At 49.9% G+C, this 11,602-nt stretch overlaps 1 protein-coding gene across 1 annotated transcript; it reads right to left on the reverse strand.

The window, feature by feature from the left end:
- Positions 1-5,078: 5,078 nt before the first annotated feature.
- Positions 5,079-10,626, reverse strand: LOC144118653 (uncharacterized). The gene is made up of 2 exons (XM_077651523.1): positions 9,859-10,626; positions 5,079-5,168 (listed from the first exon to the last, which is right to left on the reverse strand). The coding sequence occupies exons 1-2, from the start codon at positions 10,624-10,626 to the stop codon at positions 5,079-5,081; spliced, it is 858 nt and encodes a 285-aa protein (XP_077507649.1).
- Between the last annotated feature and the right edge of the window lie 976 nt (positions 10,627-11,602).

Consider the following 11,602-nt stretch of genomic DNA (forward strand, 5'->3'; position numbering starts at 1 on the left):
GCACTCCGTAATTATTGATGTCAGGTTATCGTGCATTGAATGAACATCAAGATCATCTTCCTCAGTTAAAGCCGAGTATCTGTTTTGCAGCGCTATCGTAAACTCCTGTGCTTTCCCTCTTACGGCTAACTCGTTAATGGTCTTCTTCTTCGCTAGCTTCTTCCGTTCCCTCTTCAAGTCTAAGCTAATTCTAGACCTTACCATTCTATGGTCGCTGCAACGCACCCTTCCGAGGACGGCCACATCCTGAATGATGCCAGGTTTAGCGCATAGTATGAAGTCTATTTCATTTTTAATCTCACCATTGGCGCTCTTCCAGGTCCACTTCCTGTTTTCTCGTTTGCGGAAGAAGGTATTCATGATCCGTAAATTATTTCTATCCGCGAATTCGACTAATAACTCTCCCCTGCTATTTCTAGAGCCTATCCCATAGTCACCTACCGCGTGGTCGTCAGCCTGCTTCTTGCCCACCTTCGCATTGAAGTCGCCCATCAGTACAGTGTACTGCGATTTTACTCTAGCCATTGCTGATTCTACGTCCTCATAGAAGCTTTCAACGGTCTGGTCATCATGGCTGGATGTGGGTGCGTAGGCCTGCACCACTTTCAGCTTGTACCTCCTATTCAGCCTAATTACTATTGCTGCTACCCTCTCGTTAATACTGTAGAACTCCTCTACGTTGCCAGCTATATCCTTATTAATGAGGTAACCCACACCTAGTTCTCGTCTATCCTTTAACCCGCGATAGCACAGTATGTGTCCGTCCTTTAGTGCTGTATACGCCTCACCTGTCCTCCTAACTTCGCTAAGCCCTATCACATCCCATTTAATTCCCGCTAGTTCCTCGAACAGCACTGCTAGGCTAGCCTCACTAGCTAACGTTCTAGCGTTAAACGTTGCCAGGTTCAGATTCCAATGGCGGCCTGTCCGGATCTTCTATGATCTTGCTTAATAATGTGTTTCTTTTCAGCTCTCTTTTCAAGTTCGATGAAAATTAAGGTCTCCAAATGATAAGACCTTTGCCTCCTTGCTTTTGTTTTAGATGGTATTCGGTCCACCTTTTTATCCTTCATACAGTGCAATATCGGTGATTGGGAATAAACTATGTACTTGCCTACTTTATTCCAACCCACTGAGTGGAAAATGTTAGTGGCTGAAGAGAGTACAGGGATACATTTTAAAGTAGGCTTGAATTGCTGCGTGACATATTTTGCTACGACGCTTCTTCAGGGATCAATGATTTTTTCTGATGATGATATATCTATACATAATAGACCGACTAGCGGTTCAAAAATGGCACATCTGGTTGGCCCTCATAGACAGTGAAGAGACAGCGAGGTCTCGCCTGTTGGGCAGACCGGCATCTCGTCGGCCGGGATTTTGCCAGGATCGCAGCCGCCACCTTGCGATTTTTTTCTCACTCTGCCTTACATCCTCTCAACAGGGTGGGGTTAACAGCCTCTGCATGGGGCTTTGAGTCCTGTGTGACACCAGGCACCAGCACTTTGTCGCACAGACGCCCTTGCGCGACATTCTACTTGTTATACTCGCTGGGCTGGCTCTTATCTAGCTTGCTAGGCTACTGATCCGGAGTACCCGGATTAGAACCTGGACGAGGCGGCCGCGTTTCGGTGGAGGCGAATGGAAAAAGGAGCCCGTGGAAGTGAGTTTTATACTGCCGTGGAAAGGAGCCCCCGAGGAAGTGAGTTTTATACTGCGCCTTCCACTTCCTCAAAATCAGTTTTCGTTTTTTTTTAGTTTCTACTGTTATTGTTGCAAACGCGAAGCTTATCGCCCCGAATCAGTACGCGCGTTTGGATAGAGGCCGCAGTGGGGGGCTAGAGATTTCTTTCATTTCAATAAGACGAGTACCTTATCTTTCAGGTTTACACAGTTCTGCAAACAAACGCGAGAGAGATAAGATCACAAATATCTTCATTCTCCTTGATTTCCTGCAAATATTGTATTCTCCGGCACCTCATCGTGCTAACTTTAATTTGCCTTTTTACTGTCCTGCACTACTAACCCGTATTAGGTTATATGTTCTGTGCGTTATAGAAAAATTCAGATTTGCCGAACAATGTTCTCTTTTTGTTTGCAGTCCTCTTTTTCGACATTTATGACCTCTTGTGAAGAAAAAGCATTCTTTAAACACGCACCTTTCGCACCTCCTGCAATATTTAATGTGGAAGTGCTAAAAGTTTTATCACAAAAATATGTGTCGTTCGTACAATTCACTCATTGGTTGGATGGAACTGGCATGACTATAGCGGATAGTTGCTATTGGCTGGAGGAGAGTGACGTCCCAGATTGGAAGTGACATTTCCGGTAAAAGCATTTGCAGCTTCCAATGCTGTCTTGTTGCCAACACATAATTCTGCTGTTAATTCTTCATCTTATCTAAAGTACTGTCTCTTTTTTTTTTGTTGCCTGGATCCTTAAACTCCGCCCTACTAGGCCGCAGCGTAGTACCTGCGTCTTCGAAAAACAGGTGCGCGCTGAGACCAACCAGAAGAAACCTAAACATGCGTTTTTCCTATTACCAATGCATTATGAATGGCACAAACTAAAACACGTCATCTTCGAAAGCGAAAGCTCTACTTCTTGCGTGCAAACCTTAAAAGTCATGTAACGGCGCAGATATCATCTTGAAGCGGCCTCAATTAATAAAAAAAGAAAATTGCGGTGTAGATGGAAAGCAAATCCGGGCCTCCGGCATGCTCAGGGGACACTTCAACTTCGCCATGACTGTTCGACTCTTGGAAGTGAATGAAGGCGCGTCTAGTGAATGCACACGTGTCTAAAAAAGGTATCTTCGAGATATGTACTGAAGCGTGCTTGAATAATTTAATTATGAGCATGCATATTGCAGATATCCTCATTAAGAGAGTAGCGAAGTATGTTTCCGACGAATTTCCTTCGTACATGGCCTGCAGTCGCAGCGTCATTATGCGGCACCCACTGAAAACCCAACACTCAATTCACAGCGATGCTCCAGCAGATAGTGCGCGTCTAGTGAGTGCATATATGTCTTAGAAACGTATCTTCGAGTTATTTACTGAGGCGCTCATGAACAATTTAATTACGAGCATTTAAATTACAGATATTTCAATTAAGCGAGTAGTGATGTTGTCCGGAACACACTCAACGTCGCAAACGCCAAGCCACGTCTAATTGCCCGATAAACCACAGCTTTCGCTCTCTAACCAGGTTCAACAGCTAAAAAACTGCAGCTAATTTTTATCTTGAACGCAATTTTTATTTGTGTTTTCTTGAAATGAAATGGGAGATTGCAATTATGATCCTGTCTGCTGAATAGGGTTTCGGTCTTGTACGGCGCGGATCTTGGCCAGATGGCAGCACATGTCTGTGCAATACATTGCACAGGAGGACTTAGCGCGTACCGCAGCTGCAGCAGGGCTTCGACGCTGAGACCGAGTGTGCAATAAATTGTACACTGGGTCTCACGAGGATATGTGAGGTGAGCGAGAAACATTTAGATGCGAACGCTATTTACCAAGATATCAAATACATCAACTCACTGTTTTTTGAAACACACTTATTTAGTTGGAAAAAAGACCCATCTAGGTGAGGATGATTATTAAAACATTTTGTTGGAACATAGAAAAACACGAATATAAAAAGAATTCGCACAGAAGCCTGCAGGAGCTACATCAGGGGCAGGATAGGACAGGCAGCCATAAGGATCCTGAAAGACATCAAGGAAGTCGAAAGGCAAGCAAGCACTCGTATAAACAACAGCCCGTCAGCCCGTCACATGTATGAGCGCAACTCTATTATAAAGCCCGCCAACCAGATGCAGATACTACGTAACCATTATGGCCCAGGTAAAAGAGATTACGCGCCACCGAATGAAGAACTAGACAAGGAACAGTAAACAACACTGTGAAGAAAACAAAACGCACCATCGAGGAGGCTCAGTGGATTTGGCGTTGTGCTTCTGATCCCTAGGTGGCGGTTTTGGTGCCGGCCGCGGCAGCCGTAGTTCAATGGAGGCGAAATACAAATACGCCCCTGTGCGTTACAACGTCATTGCATGGTAGAGAACACTACGTGATATAAATTAACCCGGAGAACTCCAATACGTCGGCCCTCTAGCGCTTGTGTTGCTTCAGAAATTTAACTATATTTCACCAAATTTGAAATAGAAAGCTTAATTATGATCGGTTTGCGGTACGATTGACAAATTCACAGAATAAGTGATGCCTGCCCGGTTTTTAAGCGCCTTTGGTTCTGTTCTCTCCACTGCAGTATGCAACACAGGGAACTGCATGAAATACACCCTTATGACTGAAGCAGGCCAGGTTTGTTTACTTTTTATCTTTTTTTACAGCTAGTGTATGACAACAAAAAACGAGTAGGCGATCGTATAGCAAATGTTGTGAGAAAAAATAGAGAGCAAGCAATAATTTATAGTATTTGAAAGAAATGAAAGAAAGAAACGTTCATCTGGAAACATGAAGAGCTTACTGCTAGTGAAACGTGCATATATTTCCCCACTGCTCTGCACCATCCTCTGCCGGGTGTCTCTGCGGCTGTTCCTGAACGTAATATAAAATAACGCGAAGAAAACTTTCTGCAGGAAGCAATACACATTTGAGAACGAGTAACCTCATTGTAGAGTGGAGAAAGAAATCAAGAAGGAGAAGCCCGATCAGAACGTTTCCGCCAGTGTATTACCTATGGACTCAATTTTAGTCGAGTATTCACCTCTATCAAGTATTTCTCCTCAGTACTTCCCTCGCCGTCCTAATGGCCAATGGGAATCAGCTGAATTTTTCCGGCGGCAAAAATCGGTTGTGGACATATAGGGCATTCCGCTTTGCATTTCGGTGTAGTCTCTGCTATGACGGCGGAATTCGCTAGCTTTCGCCGCCGAATGCCCAAGTATTAAGGCACTATTAATCTATTTTCAACGTTTAAGTTTTGCCACGTTCGATTAAGCCTTATTATTTGGTATTTTTTAAGATGATCATGATTGCGCCCAACCAGCCTCCTTGTCACATCGCCAATTTAATGTTTAATATTATTTACAGTTGTAGGCTGTCGCCAAGCGCTCACATGAAGTAGCTCTTCTGCACTATGCCGTCAGCCACTGAAAGACAATCACCTTGAAATGTAGCGGGACGTTCCCTAACTCTAAGGACCTGTTCAAATGAACAAAACGCAAAAAAATTCATCGAAAAGTTGTGTTTAGTGAGCCAACATATAATGTGATTACTAACGTGAAATGTAGCTAGAATATTTTGTAAACTTAAGGTTCTTTCTCCACGCTTCGTGTTTATTTCGAGGCGGATGAAACAAATTGCAAAATAAGAATAATACCGTACGAATCAAAGCGAGGTATACTGCAGCACCATGGAACGCTAATGTTGTGCTGAAAATCTGAAATTAGGTCTCCATTTCGGAGATCTGGATTTTCTCTTCAATAAATCGACAGCAAAGCGCCATTAGTGCGCTCTCCACGCAGCACTATCCGCAATTATGTGTTGTTTTCCTCTTGCGAATTTAACAGTACTTAAGGAAATGTTGCTCTCAATCTTTTCTGCCTTCGACTCTGTGTAGGACAAACGCGAGGAATTGAAGATATGTAAGTCTCGTAAAATTCGTATTGGTGACTCGAGACTGCATAGTCGAACCTTCAGAGCAGAGAAGCTGGTTAAAATATGACAATCATAAAGCCTTTATCCTTAAAAACTGAACGCTGCAACCAAACATAATATACTGTTACGTGGTCCAGGCGGGAACGACGCGAGAACGCCCGGGCACAGCACACAGGTCAAGAGCACAAGGCGGCCCGCACAGAGCACCAGGCACAGAGCACCGAATCCCAGAGCACGCGCGCCTCCAAGAGTCTTCATTCATCTCTTCTTCTATCCGTTGCATGGCCCCCGGTCGCAAAAAAAACACCGTCTCGGTGGAAATTAGGGCGGGGCAAGGGATTGCGACACGTAGGGCTTGAGGCGAGAGACGTGGACAACGTCACTCTGGGATGCACCGGAGGTGGTCTCCGGAAAGGCCGGGGCAATCTCGTAGGTGACGGCGGTGACCTGGCGGAGCACACGGTATGGGCCAACATAGCGGGACATTAGTTTTTCGCAAAGCCGACACGGCGTGTGGGCGACCAAAGCAAAACGAGGGCTCCAGGGGAAAAAGCTACCATGCGGTGGCGGCGGTCGTAGTAGTCCTGCTGTGAAACCTGCGAGGCTTGTAGGCGGGAGCGAGCCAGCTGGCGGGCGTGGTCGGCGCGGGCAATAGCGTCGTGGGCATATTCAGAAGGCGGGGAAGGAGATGTCGGAAGCAGCGTGTCCAAAGGTAATTGGGGTTCACGACCGTACAACAGATAGAACGGGGAGTAACCGGCAGTGTCATGGCGAGAAGAATTGTAAGCGAAGGTCACGTATGGAAGGGCAATGTCCCAGTCCCGATGGTCCGAGGAAACGTACATGGCGAGCATATCCGTGAGAGTGCGGTTGAGGCGCTCAGTAAGACCGTTGGTTTGGGGATGATAGGCGGTGGTCAGCTTATGTTTTGTTGAGCAGAAACGGAGAATGTCGTCGACAACTTTAGAGAGAAAGCAACGGCCGCGGTCGGTTAGAAGTTGGCGGGGTGCACCATGACGGAGGATGAGGTCGTAGAGGAGAAAATCGGCCACGTCGGTAGCAGTACTGGTGGGGAGGGCCCGCGTGATGGCATAGCGAGTAGCATAATCTGTCGCAACGGCAATCCATTTGTTTCCAGAGGTGGACTCCGGAAACGGGCCCAAAAGATCCAAGCCAACACGATAGAATGGTTCAGGGGGCACATCAACAGGCTGGAGCAAACCCGCGGAGAGCGTGGCGGGACGTTTCCGGCGCTGGCACTGGTCGCAGGCACGAACATAGAGGCGGACGGACTGGTAGAGACGGGGCCAAAAGAAGCGACGACGCACGCGGGCGTAAGTACGCGAGACACCCAGATGTCCAGCAGTGGGGAGGTCATGGAGCTCGTGGAGGACGTCGTTGCGCAGATGCTTCGGGACAACGAGCAGTAGGTCTGGGCCGGCCGGGTTCAGGCTTCTGCGGTAGAGTCTGTCATGATGAAGTACAAACCGGCGCAGGGCAGGGTCAGATGGAGAGGTTCTGAGGCGGGAAATAATAGAGCGGAGCTCGATATCTCGTCGCTGCTCATCGCCAAGGTGAGTAAGAGCAGAGAGCGAGAAGAGGTCAGCGGCGGAGTCACTGCCATAATGATCAGAAGAGTCAACGGGATATCGGGAGAGGCAGTCAGCATCAGTGTGTAGCCTACCGGACTTATATACCACGGTATAGTCGTAGTCTTGGAGGTGCAAAGCCCAGCGACCTAGGCGGCCAGTAGGATCTTTCAGTGATGAGAGCCAGCAGAACGCATGGTGGTCGGTGACAACCGTAAAAGGGTGGCCGTACAAATATGGGCGGAATTTCCCAACCGCCCAGACAAGGGCTAAGCACTCACGTTCGGTAATTGAGTAATTGCGTTCCGGGGTGGAGAGGAGGCGGCTGGCGTAGGCGATGGCATGGTGCTGTTCGGATTGCCTCTGAGAGAGAATAGCGCCGATGCCATAGCCGCTGGCGTCTGTGCGGACTTCAGTGGGAGCTGTCACATCGAAGTGGGCCAGAACTGGCGTGGTAGTAAGCTTCAATATCAAGGTGGAAAACGCGTGTGCATGGTCGCGTCCCCAGATGAAGGTGGCTTCCTTTTTCAGGAGGTCGGTGAGGGGGCGGGCGATGTCGGCGAAGCCTTCAACAAATCGACGAAAGTAGGAGCACAGCCCTAAGAAGCTGCGGACGTCGTTACAGGAAGGTGGCTGAGGAAAGTCTTTAACGGCTCGGAGCTTATCAGGGTCAGGGTGCACCCCTGTGTCGTCGACGACATGACCCAAGATGGCGAGTTGACGGCGCGCGAAACGGCACTTAGACGAGTTGAGCTGCAGGCCAGCATGACGAAAGAGGGAAAGGATCTGAGAAAGGTCAGTGAGGTGAGAGGAAAACGAGGGCGAAAAGACAATGACGTCATCGAGATAGCACAGGCAGGTGGACCACTTAAAGCCTTGCAAAAGAGCATCCATCATGCGTTCAAATGTGGCTGGTGCGTTGCATAATCCGAAAGGCATAACTTTGAATTGATAAAGGCCATCAGGAGTCACAAAAGCGGTTTTCTCACGGTCCTGTTCATCTACAGCAATTTGCCAGCAGCCGGAGCGAAGATCTATGGACGAGAAGAATTTGGCACCATGGAGGCAGTCAAGCGCGTCATCGATACGCGGCAGGGGGTACACGTCCTTTTTAGTGATCTTATTCAGGTGGCGATAATCAATGCAAAAACGCCATGAGCCATCCTTTTTCCTGACAAGGACGACGGGTGAGGCACAGGGAGTGTGTGAGGGTTCGATAATGTTTTTTTCTAGCATTTTAGTAACTTCCGCATTGATTACTTGACGCTCGGCGTGAGAGACCCGGTAAGGGCGGTGGCGGATGGGAGGGGCATCGCCTGTTTCAATGCGGTGCCTGACGGCGAGAGTTTGACCCAGCGCGGTGTTGTTCACGTCAAAAATATCCGAAAAAGATTCGAGAAGGGCACGAAGCTTGGCAGTTTGATCGGGATGGAGGTCGGTAGCCATCATGGTTGTGAAGGTGTCGGTCGACAGAAGAGACTGCCGGCGCGGTGCGGCGGTTTCTGGAACTGGGGTAGCGGGCAACGTAGCCACGTGGCAAGGAGCGAGAGGGGATAGCGTAGCGACGCATATGAAGGACGGTAGCACTTGAGAAGTGAGGCCGAAGTTGAGGAAAGGCAGAGAGAGGGCGTTGGCTTGGACGGTGGCAATGGTATGAGGTAGGGCAACGTTACGGGTCAGGAGGAGGTCAAGATTGGGAGTAACGAGATAGTCGCCATCGGGAACTGGGTGAGATGGGGTCAGTGGAACAAAAGAGGCGGTACGGGATGACAGGCGAGCATATGCGGTACTGAATAGTCGCAGTGATACATCAAGTGGGTCTGAATCCAGCATTGGAAGGGCGAGGTGTAGAACACCCTCCGATCAGTCAATGAGGGCGGAATGGTCAGTCAAAAAATCTAAGCCGAGGATAAGGTCATGGGCACAGGTGGTCAGCACGGTGAACTGAACTGGTATACTCTGGCCGGCAATAGTAACGCGCGCGGTACACATACCGTCCACAGCAGGCGTGCCACCATCCGCGACACACACACGGGACGTTGCAGGCGTTACGACTTTGCGGAGGCGACGGCGGAGGGCAGCACTCATCACTGATACATGAGCACCGGTGTCAATCAGGGCGCGCACAGGAACACGGTCGATAGTGACGTTCAGAAGATTAGGTCGAGTGGTCGATAGAGGATTTGTAGTCCGGGTCGTTGATGCAGCGTCACCTCCGGGAGCTGCATCACTTAGTTTTCCAATTGGGAGCGGCTGCGAGAAGGCGACTGGGGGGAACGAGAGCGGCGGCCCTGCGGGGACGGAGAGCGGGAGAATCGGCGTGGAGGGGGTACGGCTGGTGCAGACGGTTCGGACGGGGCACGGGTCGAGAAGTTGTGGGATGAGGCGGGACTGTAGAAGAAGGGGAAGACGTTGCGGGGCGTTGAAGACCATGGACTACGGCAATGACGGGCGATGTGGCCAATGCGAGAGCACCGGAAGCAAATGGGACGGTCGTCCGCCGTGCGCCAGTCATTGGGATTGCGGGAACGGGGCAGAGAATAATAGGTGCGACGAAAAGCACAGGGAGGGGGCTGGGGGGTGTCCGGGCTTCTGATGGCGCACACTGCTGGAGCGAGGTTCAGATGAGCGAGTTCCTGCCGCACGATGGCGTGAATCAGCGACACAGCGGGCAGGGTTGTATCAGGGACGGAGGGCGGGGATATCACAGGTGCGAGGGCCTCCAGTTCACGTCGGACGATCCGGGTGACTGAATCGTTGACGGCAGGGGCGTCCGAGGGCGTGCGGAATGGTGATCGGTGGTCCTCACAGGAAGATGTCGCGGCCGTGTTGGGAAGGCGAGAAAACGACGGCGAAATGCGGCGGCCTTTGACTTGCTCAAATCGACGGCACTCGTTTATGATGGAGTCAATTGAGGTACAGTCTTTGCAAACAAGCAAGTGGAACGCATCGTCGGCAATGCCTTTGAGCACGTGGCCCACTTTATCGGTCTCACTCATTGCGGCGTCGACCTTGTGACAAAGCGCCAAGATGTCCTGAATGTAGGCCACGTAGCTCTCGGTAGAAGACTGTGCTCGAGTAGCCAGCTGTTTCTTGGCGGCGAGCTGGCGGTCATCAGGTCTACCGAATAGCGTCTTCAACTTTTCCTTAAAGGCGTCCCAACTTGTTAGCTCTTCCTCGTGGGTCTCGTACCATACGCGCGCCGTGCCATTGAGGTGAAAGATGACGTTCGCGAGCATGAGCGTAGGGTCCCACCTGTTGTAGTTGCTGACACGCTCGTAAAGGTTAATCCAGTCTTCGACGTCGGAGCCATCTGTGCCGGAAAACGTCCCGGGGTCGCGAGGTGGAGCCATGATGACGAAAGGGGGGGTAGTGGGGGTAGTGGGGCTCCTTGACCGGCCGGGTGGAGCCATGGTGGTAGTCCCGGCCTAACGAGTACTACGAAGCTGCGTGGTGTGCGCAGCGTAAAATCCGCACCTCCACCAAAGATGTTACGTGGTCCAGGCGGGAACGACGCGAAAACGCCCGGGCACAGCACACAGGTCAAGAGCACAAGGCGGCCCGCACAGAGCACCAGGCACAGAGCACCGAAGGAAGGAAGGAAGGAAGGCCTCAAACGTTGCTGGCACATACCCACTACGGGGGAGTGGCCAAGACACAGGCGGTTAATTACTGGATACAGGAAATTTTTGACGGGAAAAGCAGTGGAAATAGTATGTAGTCTGATAGATTGGAAGAGGGAAGGAAAGCGATTCAGTTAACTTGGAGATCGAAGACGGGACAATTGCTTAATGTGCATAATAGTACACAATGCCTGTAATGTTGCAATGTCTTACTGACTGAGATCAGGAAAAAAAAATTAGAATGGGAGTCGCTGCGTTTCTTGAAGAAAATTTTGCACAGCAGAGCGCACACTCCTGTCGCTTCGTCCAAGCAAAGAAGCGCCAATGGAAAGAACAACCGCGGAAGACACAGGCAAGCCCAGTTGATGAAATGGAATTTCCAAAAGACGCTTCCTCAAATGAGAAAAGCGGCGGCAGAACAGCAGGAAGTGATCCATTGTCTCAGGTTCGGCACAAAACGGACACAGTGGGGAAGCTGCCAGTCCACGGACTCGTCAAGCCGCCTATTGACGGCTTTTTTTTTTCCGTCGTCCTCCATCTGTGTACTGCACATGGTGGAAATAAAGTCTTCTTCTTCAGATCTGTAAAGGTAGAAATTTAGAAGGGGAACCCGGCAACGCAAACGCGTGAAAGAGACCTCTAGTCTGCGTGAGCGCCAGTCTTTGCTACTCGAAGGATGCAGAAGATGCTGATATTCGGGAGATGATGTAAGAGCCGAGGCAGCAAATTCCTGAAATATTGTGTAGCTGCGAAACCTCACCGCAGC

The sequence above is a fragment of the Amblyomma americanum genome, chromosome 2, assembly GCF_052857255.1.
Source record: "Amblyomma americanum isolate KBUSLIRL-KWMA chromosome 2, ASM5285725v1, whole genome shotgun sequence".
NCBI lineage: Eukaryota > Metazoa > Arthropoda > Arachnida > Ixodida > Ixodidae > Amblyomma > Amblyomma americanum.